Here is a 12,355-nt window from a genome sequence, read left to right on the forward strand (position 1 = left end):
CTGATCCGCACGGCGCTGGAGATCAAGCTGGCATCTGGTGAGACACTCAAACTACAGAAATCACCCAGCGTCCCTCGGGGCCGCGCTGACGGCCTCGGATGTTAATGTGAACACCAGGGTGGGGGGGGCGGTTGCTGTGGTGCATATATTGGATATGACAGTGATGTGTGGGTGTCTCCTCAGGGGTCCTGGCGCAGCGGTTGTGCGACGCCGACCTGAAGAGGGAGCTGAACCGGGTTTGGCCGAACCTGTCGCAGAAGACCGTGGACGTGCTGGTGACGCCGCACAAGTGTGAGTCACCGCTTCCTGTTCTGTGTTGACTGTTTCCTGTTTGCTTTCCTCTCAACATCTTTGATTTCTTCTCATCTGTCTCCACCAATCGTCTGTTAGAGTCCTAAATATTGTGTTTCTTTTTTTTAACAAATTCAAAAATCTGCAGCCTGATTACATGACAATACAGCTTTTTCATTTTGTTGATTAAAGTACAAAAAAAAAGTATACACGAAAAGCACAAAAAAACCCAAATCTGAGCAAATAGTTTAAACAAAAACATATTACATGTTATATTATATTATTTATTGAGGGAATATATTGAGAAAAAAACTTAAAATGTACGACTTTAGACATTTTTAGCATCGCAGTCCCTCAAATGTCGGGAATTAAACCCTCGACACCTGTATAATCGGGTTTAATAGTATTTTTGAAAAAGTATTGTATATCCTATATCCTTGAAACAAGTAGTATTTGAAACTAGTGTAAAATACTATGAAGCCTTTAATCACTTTGGACTTTTTCTGTGATTTTTACTTGTTATGTTATCGAGCACTAAAAGATTCTTCATGTGTAGTGAAGATGATTTTATATTGTGTGTCTGATTAAAACAGAAAGAGACATTCATCATCTTCATTTGTCTTGATGATCGTGCTGTAATTTAAGTTTCTAACACGATCTTAAAACAAGAATGTGCTAATCATGATGAAACACTTGATCGTGATCATATTCTTCTTTGCTGTTGTTCTCTGCTGCTCATCTGCTGCCCTCTGCTGGCCTAATGAGGGAACTGTCCTTTATCTCTTCCCTCAGACAACGAGCTGACGGTGGGGAAAGTTTACGCCGCCTTCATGATCTTCGACTACTACAAACAGAACCGAGCCAAGCGTCTCCAGCAGCTGCAGCATCCAGCCGGAGGAGCTCAGGTACAGAAGCAGCTCCAGAGCAAATCCATACACACCCCAAAATATTAATTTGGATTCTGACTGGATGGTTTCTGTCTCTCTTTGTCCTGCAGAGTAAAATGGGGACGCTGTTCCGTCCTGTGCTGCCGCTCACTCACATACAGGAAGTAGAACCTCGGATATGCAGCCCCAAACAGCCCCTCCCTCCCCTGCCTGAGCCGGAGCGTACGCCAGAGGCCCCGCCCATTACCGCCATCACAACCACCACGTCGTCCACGTCGATAAACAGGGACGCAATGTGAGGGGACACACAGTAACACATGATGAAGACTGTTGTTGTTGTAGATGATGATGATGATGATTCTCCTGCCTCGCCACAGAACTGTCGATGTTTATCTTATGCCAGCGGTCAGCAGGCGTCATCGATTGTTGCCATGGAAACGCAGCTCTTACTGCGGAGTTGGCCTGAGGGCCTGAGAGGCTGAGAGATAAACAAGCCGCCTAGAATCTCTTTAGTGAAACTGATTCAACAGCGAACACACAACCCGAGTCTGAGTCAGAGCTTCTGAATGTTTGATTCCAGATTGATCCAGCGGGGGGGCATCAGACACTCGCAGTCCGGGGACGTGTCCCAGGGGGCGCCGCGGCCCCGAGGCCTCAGGAAGCTGCAGAGGGGTCAGTCGGAGGACGTTCCCTATTACACCAGACCTCAGGTAGAGGAACACCAGGAGACTCAATCCTGTAATCGTACTTTCTGTGGAGACGGTTCACGATGTTTGTTCAAAAAGCAAATAATGAAACACTGGGGTACAACATACTTGTGACTAGGGTTGCAAAATTCCGGGAATATTCAAGGTTGGAAACTTTCCATGGGAATTAATGGGAATTAACGGGAATATACAGGAATTAACGGGAATAAACTTGAAATGTTGTGGGTAATTTATACTAACTGTATTTACCTTGTCATATACAGACATAAATATAAACATTTTGTTTTGTTATAGGTTGATTTGAGCCCTGAGGAAACTTTGGGCACTTGACTATATGCTTCTGCATCGTTGTGTCATTCTTAACATAGGTCTTTGCACAGTATTTGCAAATGTACACAGCCTTTCCTTCTACATTGGATGGGGTGAAATGTCTCCACACATGAGATAGTGCACGTGGCATTGTTCTGTAGAATAAGATGAGAAAAAAGTTTGTAAAAAAACACTAATGCAATGCCAGAGATATAAATAGTTAGTCAAACAATTGGAATCGTCTGTAAACATATTTTACAATTGATGGATAAATGAATGGAAATAGGCTAGATGAACAGATGAACAATCCTCAATCAGCATGCTATTATATTTTCCCAGTAATATGATGGAAACTTACCTGACTAGTCCTGCACTCTACAGCAGGCCTCAATAGCCCTGCTGTAGAGTGAAGCATGCTGGGAGTTATCTGTGCATGTGATGGAAGAATGCACAGTGGAGGGTTGAAACTCAACATGCAGCGTGTGCTGCATTCCATACATCTTTAAAATAGAGTTTTGAATGATGTTTTTATTGCTCAGCGTTTAATTTGCGTATTTTCTTTTTTTTTTTTCAAAATTCCCAAAATTCCCGAGCTAAACTTCCCATGAAAAGTTTCCGGAAAGTTTCTGGAAATTTACCGGAACCTTTCCGCCCCTTTGCAACCCTACTTGTGACTCTAGATGTTGATGTACTGTACATAAATGTGTAGTATTCTATTACGTGGTTTGCAGTTTTTGCTTCTATGGAATTGTATATATCAGTGTTTTATATCATGACAAAGGTAAAACTGCATAACCACTAAGTTAATTTTTGATATCTGTAATGTAAAATTGTATGATCATCATTTTAATGTATTAAAACTTTTTATATTTGTAATTTAACGTATGTTTTAAATGTTTGATATCTGTATGTATGTCTTAAATGTGGACCCCACTAAAAGTAGCTCTGTCTTAGGGTAGATCTAATGGGGATCCTTCTAAATAAACAAATAAATAAACAAATGATTCCTCCTCCTCCTCTCCTCCTCCTCTCCTCTCCTCCTCCTCCTCTCCTCCTCCTCCTCCTCCTCTTCTCCTCCTCTCCTCCTCCTCCTCCTCCTCTCCTCCTCCTCTTCTCCTTCTCCTCTTCTCCTCCTGCAGGAGCTGGTGGAGCTGAAGCCGGTGGAGGACCTCTCGGACTCGGAGGGACGTCCCAGCCTGGAGGGACACTACCGAGCGGCGTCTCTCCCCCGGCTCAACGCAGAGTACTACGTAAGGTCTTCACGGGTCACTCGGTGGATTTATCCAAACAAAAGGCCGAGGAAGGAAACATCTCTTTATTCTAGAGCGTGGACTCATGTAGTTTTTAACTTTTAACAGTTTCCTTTCTCCTCCAGACTTAATATTACAGTTATTGAAATATTAAAAAGACTCGAGCCCTGTTGGAAACACACACAGGATTTCCTTTGTACAAATTCTACAGAGTTGACAAACAAACCAAGTAAAGAAAGATATAAATAAAATCTTGTTAAATCCACAGTAATATCCACAATCAAAATTCCTGATATTCAATTGCTCGATTAATTTACGGACCAGATCTTGTTATTACAACATAAAGCACATGATTGCAAATAGGAGATAAATAAATTCTTCTGTATATTCTGTTTACTTCAACAGGATTCAATTCAAAATATAAACTTTGATATTATAACTCATCATATTATGATACATCTTTATAACAATTTTCCCATTTACCTCTAGTACAATACAAGTTTTGTATGACGATTTTAATCCTTTTAACTTTTCAAATGACTCTTTTTTTGCTGTGATTTCGTGACAGAAGCTGAATAATTTTCTCTGAGTTTCCTGGATTTTGTCACGTTTACCTTCACTTTGTGTTGTTGTCTTTGTCTGTCTCACAAACACGTAACATGTGCTTTCTTTATGTTCATGTATGTTGCATTTTGATCTCTCTCTCTATCTCTCTCTCTCTCTCTCTCTCTCTCTCTCTCTCTCTCTCACTCTCTCTCTCTCTCTCTCTCAAGGATAAACCTGGAATTATTCTATATATTTTTATCTATAAAAAGAAAGATATTTTTATAGATTTTTATCTGTAAAAATATCAACTTGTTTTTTATCACATGAAAACCAGACAATATATATATATTTTTTAAACTTTATATATATATTTAAAACTATTAGAGTCGGATATAAATATAAATACAGTAGTATTTCTTAAAACAGCTGGACACTGTTGATTATAGAAAACGTTACTCAGTCAGAAGTAAATGGTAAATAACAACATTAATATTATCCTCCTCATCTCCTCCTATTCTTCTCCTATTCTCCTCCTCTTCTCCTCCTCTTCTCCTCCTGTACTTCTCCTCTCCTCCTCCTGTTCTCCTCCTCTTCTCCTCCTCTTCTTCTCCTCTACATCTCCTGTTCTCCTCATGTTCTCCTCCTGTTCTCCTCTTCTTCTCCTCTACATCTCCTGTTCTCCTCCTCTTCATCTCCTCTTCTTCTCCTCTCCTCCTTCTGTTCTCCTCCTGTTCTGCTCCTCTTCTTCTCCTCTTCCTCTCCTCCTCTGTACTCCCTCTCTTCCTGTTTTCCACTGCCCACTGCTAATGTTTTGCCCACCTCCCTCTTGTTGTGTGTCTGATAGCGGATCCACCCTCGCCACGCCCCTGGGACCCACCTGGCAGTATGTACCACCTGTGTTCCACCTCTCTCTCTCTCTTTCCTCCTCCTCCTCCTCCTCCTCTTCTTCCCCCTCTCCTCTCATCTGTGTGTGTCTCTTCTCATCTCAGTGCAGAGCTCACACCCTGCGACACATTCACATCACACACTGGTCATTCCACGCAAACGCAACACACACAAATCAACAGAAAACACAAACCCAGATTCAACCCCTGGACAGTTACACACACTTTGGTGAAATGTGGTTGTGTGTGTGTTGTTTATGTAGTAAAGTAGTAGTGTGTAGTTATATTGTGAGTCGGTGTGTGGCTGTGAAACAAGGCAGGGAGAGTGCTGCTGCTTTCCTTCTTTGAAATAACTTTTCTTTCACTAAACAACCAACTTTCAACCTCTTTTCTGTCTTTTAACGTTTCTGTCAGTCTTAAAATCTTATTCTGAAACTAAGACAAAACCAAACTAGCTTATAAATCTTCACTCTGTTACTCCCTGAAATTAAAAGGGGGAGTTATGATTATTTATTATTGTGTAATTTATCTAAAAGGTAAGATTTCAAGACTGTATATTCTAGATATAACAACGTAGTAACTTGAATATTTCTTGCAGTGTTGTGATATTGTATCTGTGACTTTAGCTGCAGGTGAGACTGTGAGGCAGGAACGAGGAACAGCACAAAAACCCAAATCTGAGCAAATATTTAAACAAAAACATATTACATGTTATATTATATTATATATTGAGGGAATCCGAAACCTTAAAATGAACGACTTTACACATTTTTGGCATTGCAGTCCCTCAAATGTCGGGAATTAAACCCCTAAATAAATAAATAACCCCCTAATAAACACCTTTATAATTAGGTTTAATTATATTTTTGATTTAAGAACTTTATTTTTTGCTTCTCATACATATGTTTATATTTGATTATATAGTTGCTTATTTTTTGTATTTGCTAATTTTCCATTTAAACCCAGAGGCACCATTTGATTTGAGGATGACACTTAAAGTACATTTAAAGTAATTTTGTTATATTAACTAATAAAGTCCTTAAATCTTGAATTGCAAAGTATGCTGGTTTTAATCTTTTATATATCTAAAGTTACTACAATCTCCTCAGTAGCCAGCAGGGGGGGCTGTATCTTAGCTGCTGTTCCAGTTCCCTATCACATCAGTTTGTTACCTGACAGCTGCACTGGCCACAAAGATCAGAATCAGGTGGAGTGAGTGTCAGTGTCCTCTGAGGATATTAAAGTGTTAGAATGAATATGAATCTATGAAACATATGAAGGGTAAATACCACTGGAGGCTTGAAGCTGCTATGAGGATATTTTCTTGACTTAAAAATGGATCACATGCATTCTAGTGTGTGAAACCTCAACCTCGGTAAAAACTCAAACCAACAATCAAAGATGCAGATATTTCAGTACTTTAGACCAATAAAGGCATAAAAGATAACAAAAGGCCAATGACACAACACTCCACCTCTTCTTTGCTCTCCAGCAGCGACGCCTGCTAACTTACAAACTGTGTAAGTTGTGTAACGAGACGTTTTCATTCTTCTCAAACGTTTCTCACTTTGTCCCGGAGAAGAACGGACTAAACATCGTCTTTAGACTCAAGGTCGCCATCCAGTGGTTGTTTCATGTGTGTGTCGTGGGTATTTTTCGGCGACCCAGCTTCAGGTGGTTTGGGTGAAAGCACCTCAGCCTCCTCTTCTGCTCGACTCTCTCCTCACACCTCTCCAACCTTCTCTCCTCGCAGCCGATCGTCGACCTCAGTCCCATCCGGCGCTCGGCGTCCTCGCTGACGCCACAGCGCCACCTGGAGGACGGGCTGAGTGAGTACGACCTGGAGCGGCTGGGCCTGGCTCCGGCCTCCACGGGTCAGGACCGAGCCCACCACCACCACCACCACCACCACCGCTGCCATCGACGCAGGGACAAGGACAAAGACAACCAGCAGAAGTCTCTGGACAGGACCGAGTCGGTTCAGCCGTCCAGCACCGTCGGTGAGAAGGAACTGAAATGTTCACATCACTGTTAACTTTATTTAAAAGGATTATTAGAAAGCTGGTTTTACTTTCACGGGGACACAAAGATCGCAGGGCTTTTCCTTCGCACAAATTCTTTATGGGATTAAAATTCCCCGATCAGGTTTGTGCACAGAGGGCGACACAGAGGGTTCCTGCTGCAGGGATTTAACACGTCAGGCTCCTCAGCTGATTCCCAGAGAGACAGAGCCGGCAGCTCGCCGAGGAAAATCTGCTTTGCCGGGGATTTATTTCTTTATTTAGCTTATTTCTAGAGCTGCAACATGCGGCTGGAGGGAGGTGGGATTTTCACTTTTCTTGCTTCCTAGAAAACCAAGAAACACACAAATAAACACACTGTACACAACTTAAACGCCTCTGACACTTAGAGGGGGTGCGGTGGGGTCTTCGGCCGGTCGCCATGAATGAGGTCACGTCTGATGCTCGCTGAACTTTGAGGTCATGTGTGAAATTTACAGAAATAAAAGGAGTATGTGTAGCTACATCATCTGCTGCTGAGATGCATTAGAAATAAGTGATTTGGACTCATGACATCATTTCACTTTTAAAGAATCTCTACGTTTACGTCTTTATTTTCACATTTTCACATTCTGCCTTTATTTGGAAGTGGACAGACAGAAATGATGAAGAAGAAAGTCAAAGAGGTTTCTGAAGCTTTGGCATCAGCTCGTCTGCGATTGGAGCCGGAGAGCTGGTGACTGGGTGTTTTTTTTAGTGTTAACACTGGAGGGCAGCAGCTGGACTTTACTGCCGAGATGAAAGGCCAAAGAGGAGAGATGCAGCTCGAGAGATTTATGGGAACCTCTGGTGAGATAGCAGAACATTCAGCCGCCCGCTCGGCGTCTATTAAACCCAGAGAACCGGCATCGCAGCGAGGAAGACGTCCGCCCCTCGTCATCCTCCAATCCGACACATCAGGAAGATGAATGGGCTTCTGTGTTTCTGTCGTCGCAGTTTTAATCTGGGAACTGGAATTATTCCAGCGCAGAAGAAAGTGACTCCACCACAGTGCTCGGCTTTATGCCCAGCACCACAGGGCCCGAGAGGAACACACATACAATTACTGTAGATCAGTCATTTCCATTTAATTAAAAGATGGAATTAAATATCAAGGCTCAGTGTTTTTTCACGCTTCAAAAGCTGTAAATATCACAGAGGAAACTGTAAATCCTATGAATGATATGAAATAAGGAGAATCAATATTCACTTTCATGACGAGTGTGATAAGAAAATTGATTTTTGTGTCTCTTTGAATCAGAACCAGAATCAGAAGGTATTTATTGCCAAGTAGATTTACACCTACCTGGAATTTGCTCTGGTTATTGGTGCATACAATGAACATAGAAACATAAAAACACAATAAATACACCACACATAAGAAAAACAATAAAAAACAATATATAAAATGAAAAATATATAAAAGATAAAAATATGAAAAGTAAAGTAAAAAGTGCAATGCAAAATGCAAAACAGTAGAACAGTGTCAAATTGCAATATGCAATGTAATGCAATATAATATAATATAATATGTGTAAATTCAACAAATCCTTAAATTTTGTTCCTTTTCAATTATATTCAGGTGATTATTGGTAAAAGAAAATCACCCGTAAATCCTATTTATAGTTAATTGATTTGTGACGATTAGTTTTTTTCCTTTTCATCTACTCATGCGACCATGTGTTCGTCCAGATTCGTTCACAGACCCGTCGGCTGAAGGTTTGTCCAGAGAGCGAGCGAGAGAGCGGGACCGCAGCCGGCCTCACGAGCGCAGACACCACTCCTCCGCCGGAGAGAAGCAGCGCTACTACTCGTGCGAGCGCTACGGCAGCCGGGAGCAGTGCCACGCCCGCTCGGCCGGCCCCAGTCGCTCCACGTCGCCCGGCGAGGGGCAGGACGCCGGATTGCTCAAACAGGTGAGTGAGAAAACTCGTCAAGGGGCGTTTGGGTTTCTCAGGGATTGATGGAGTTAACCCCTTATTGCCTGAATTAATTTCCAATATATAAAAAAAATATTATTTGTGTTTTTGGCTGTCATACAGATGCTAAATTAAGTGGAGATTGTTGATTTCAATATAAACAATAGATATAAAATGTAGGTATGAGGCAAATTAGCGACATTAGGCATAATGGGGCATAACCGTAATTTAACAAATTTTCCAGTCTCTGGTATGTAGATTATTATATTGATGCTGCTTTTGCTTGAAATTGAATAACAACATATGTTTCTGTACAATCATTGCTGTTCCATCATCACAGTATTTCAAATACAGCTTAATATCTCAAAATAACTTTGCTGCACAGTACCAAGGGGCTAGTATGTATTTTCCACTCCGACCACTAGATGGCGGCAGAGTACTTCCAATACCTTCATGGTATGTGTAGTATTTGCACCATCAGGCATTAGTGGGATAAAAAGAGCGGGATGGGGTTTGAGGCGAATTTGCGACAATCATCTACACGGGGTTAAACTTGTCTCGTTCTGTTTCCTCAGTACGGAAGCGGCGTGGTCAAAGCGGGCGCTGGGACGCTCCCGTCTGATTCCAGCACGCCGGGCCGGAGTCGCCGGCAGCTGCCACAGACGCCGCTCACCCCTCGTCCTGCCGTGACCTACAAGACCGCCAACTCCTCGCCTCTCCCGTCCGCTGCCGGCACCTCTACGAAGGTGCACCAGACTCGCTTCAGCCGTGGCCTTTCAGAGCACGAGCGCTTGTACGTGGACCACAACGAGTCCCCGATCCCGGTGACCCGCATCGGCTCGGACCCTCACTTGAACCGGCAGCTGCAGGACGCTTCTCGCCAGGCCCTCCTCGAGGAGAGGGAGGACCTGCAGGAAGCCGTGAGCAGCCACGGGTCAGGGGGCCGCTCGGCCAGAACCACTGCCTCAACCTCAGCCTCGGCTTCACACGCAACCGCCGCCGCGGCCGCCGCCACCATGCCCGTCACGCAGGCCCGGGCGGCGGGGGTGCCAAACGGGTTCCACTTCACCCTCGGGGTCAGCTCGGTGTCCGGGCCCGGGAGCAGAGGGACGGGAAGTCTCAGGGAGAGGGATGACGAGGACTGGTGCTAACCTGGTGGAACAATGAGTGGAGCGATGAGTTGTAAAGTGCTGGTGCCGAGTCCGGGGGTTCGATTCCGAGGGAAAACGCCAGAGGAAAGAGCTGTAAAAGGGGATCAGAAATCATTCCAGCGTTGTAGTGTTACTCTCCTTTTTTATATATCAAGAAAAGACTCTGAAGACGTTTTGTATCCCCGTGACTTGCACTGAAATCAAAGCACATGTGAAGACCCTCAAGTATTTTTGCCTTGGCCAGTAAAATCAGTGTTGGAGCAGAAGACAAAAGCCAAAATTCCCTTATTCAAAAAAAAAAACTACAACCTCATTCCTGGTGTCAACAACGTTTTTATCATTATTGTTCGTTTTGTTTACTTTTGCCATGTCGGTTCGACAAGAGTTAAAAACTTGATCATATTGATGCTACCACCAAATTATGTTCCTCTTTTAATTTTTTTACATTTTATTTCTTCTTTTTCTTCAGCTGTTCAGGGTTTTTGACCAATTCTGACGTCAAGAGACAATTTATTTCGGTCTGAAATTTCCAACACTTAATGGACCCGGTAATTAATGTGACAGAAATCACAGGGATCGGTTCGAGCAGAAGTAGAGCCGAGTTTTAACGATTCCGTTTTTTTTGGGTAAATCGAACCAGATGTAGATTTAGGGACTAGATCATTTTCTGACTTCATGTGGCTGAAAACCAAGTGCCTCGTTTTCCCAGGTGGACTGAGACGCCCCCTGGCTGTGGGCTGAGGTGAGACAAGCGGCCGGAACACAAAGCTGCTTGTTGGTTGAATCTGGTTTAAAGGACAGAATGCAAAAAAAAAACAACACACTAACAAAACACTTTTTTTGTACTAAAAAATGTTGTGGTAGGTAAATCAGATGCAAAGTAAGCAAATGTAGTGCATGCAGGGTCTTGAACATGTCAAAAAAATAGTGTCTGTACTTTTGCTTCAGGATGTGTGGTAAGTATTTGCCTTTCTCTTTCAAACACACTAACACTACGTTGGTAGAAATCGTCTCTAAATCGAGGAAAGTGCCATTTTTTTTGATCGATAATAATCCAGTATATGTCACCTCTGCCATATTTGCCCAGATCCCACGGGTTCTCCTTCTCCTCCTCCCCTCTTTCCAACGAGAGCAGTATTGTGCGAGGGTGTTTGTCGGCGACGGCAACGAGTTGTGTTGTTGCTGCTGACTGTTGACTTCACGTAGGGCTATGCAACAAGACGACACTTCATCTGCCCTGTAGCTTTAACCCTCTGGAATCTCCAGGTTCAGGCTTTAGTGCGACTGTGACCAAATTTTACATTTTAACGTGTGAAGAGTTGTAAATTGTAAATATTTCATATGTGATGTACAGAAAACACACAAAGTCGTATGGAAGCTCACGCGTGTTTTTGAGGTTTGGAAGGTTGACTGCATGACGCCGGATAGAAACCGCCCCAGATATAAAGCTGTGTTCTCTCCAGACTTGGGTCTAGTTGTGTTTTTAAATAATTATCACTGGATTCTGAAGCTTGTTCACAGAACCAGACGTCAGATTTTTGGGTTGAGTCACGAAAAGGATGAAACTGAACCAGCTGCAAACAAACGCTACTGCCAGACCAGAGGCTGCGATTCTGCCAGATGTCGTCCGTTAATGACCGTTAGCTTGTCAGGCTAACGCGACACATTCCTATCGGACACAACAACAACGTACAGTATCTGCTTCAAGGATGAGCTTTCAAATATTTTGGCGAGAAATATTCTGCCATCAAGAATTGAAGCCAAAATATCCTGCATACGGACGTATTGCTGATGCACATGCTCGACCAATCACAGCTCAGTGTCATTTGTCAATCACGACATTTCACCACGTTTTTAATAGCATCAAATAACTGATTAAAACCAAACTTACTGGAACGTATAAATAATAACCTTTGAGTAAAATGTGTGGGGTCTATCCTCTAAAATCAAGGAGGCCTATACTGCAGCCAGCCACTAGGGGGCGATCACAACAATTTGTCGTAAGCTTTGAGGAGCAGAACTCCATGAACTGATTTTAATTAAATGTTGGCCAAGTTTACATTTCATCATTTCCTGGTTAGGTTAGCATTTTTAACGTGAAACATTTTTTATTTGATCGTTTCTCAAATTTGAGAGTTTTAAAGATATTTATTTTTTTACATCTGTTCAGTGATAATCTACCATTGTTTATAAATTGTAATCAAAGTACAGATTAGATTAACCTGATGTCTTGATGCTCATATTCTCCCGGGTTTATCTCTGAGTAGGTTAAAGAAAACGTGAAATTATTTGCAAATATGATTAGATCCAAATCCGATTAGTTCCCTAATGTTTTGATTTACTTCCTGTGGTCTCGATATCTGTGCAACACA

General features: G+C 42.6%; 1 protein-coding gene across 1 annotated transcript in view; it reads left to right on the forward strand.

Moving 5' to 3' along the window:
- The window catches only part of cacna1bb (calcium channel, voltage-dependent, N type, alpha 1B subunit, b), a 117,246-nt gene extending 105,787 nt beyond the window's left edge, over positions 1-11,459 (forward strand). Inside the window, 10 exon segments of the mRNA XM_061075298.1 lie at positions 1-37; positions 184-291; positions 1,084-1,196; positions 1,289-1,473; positions 1,759-1,888; positions 3,334-3,444; positions 4,835-4,873; positions 6,628-6,874; positions 8,606-8,829; positions 9,408-11,459. The exon segment at positions 1-37 is cut by the window's left edge and continues 69 nt beyond it. Coding sequence (XP_060931281.1) covers positions 1-37; positions 184-291; positions 1,084-1,196; positions 1,289-1,473; positions 1,759-1,888; positions 3,334-3,444; positions 4,835-4,873; positions 6,628-6,874; positions 8,606-8,829; positions 9,408-9,983 — 1,770 coding nt within the window. The 3' untranslated portion in view covers positions 9,984-11,459.
- Positions 11,460-12,355: the final 896 nt, after the last annotated feature.

This window comes from Limanda limanda, chromosome 1 (genome assembly GCF_963576545.1).
Source record: "Limanda limanda chromosome 1, fLimLim1.1, whole genome shotgun sequence".
Classification (NCBI taxonomy): Eukaryota; Metazoa; Chordata; class Actinopteri; order Pleuronectiformes; family Pleuronectidae; genus Limanda; species Limanda limanda.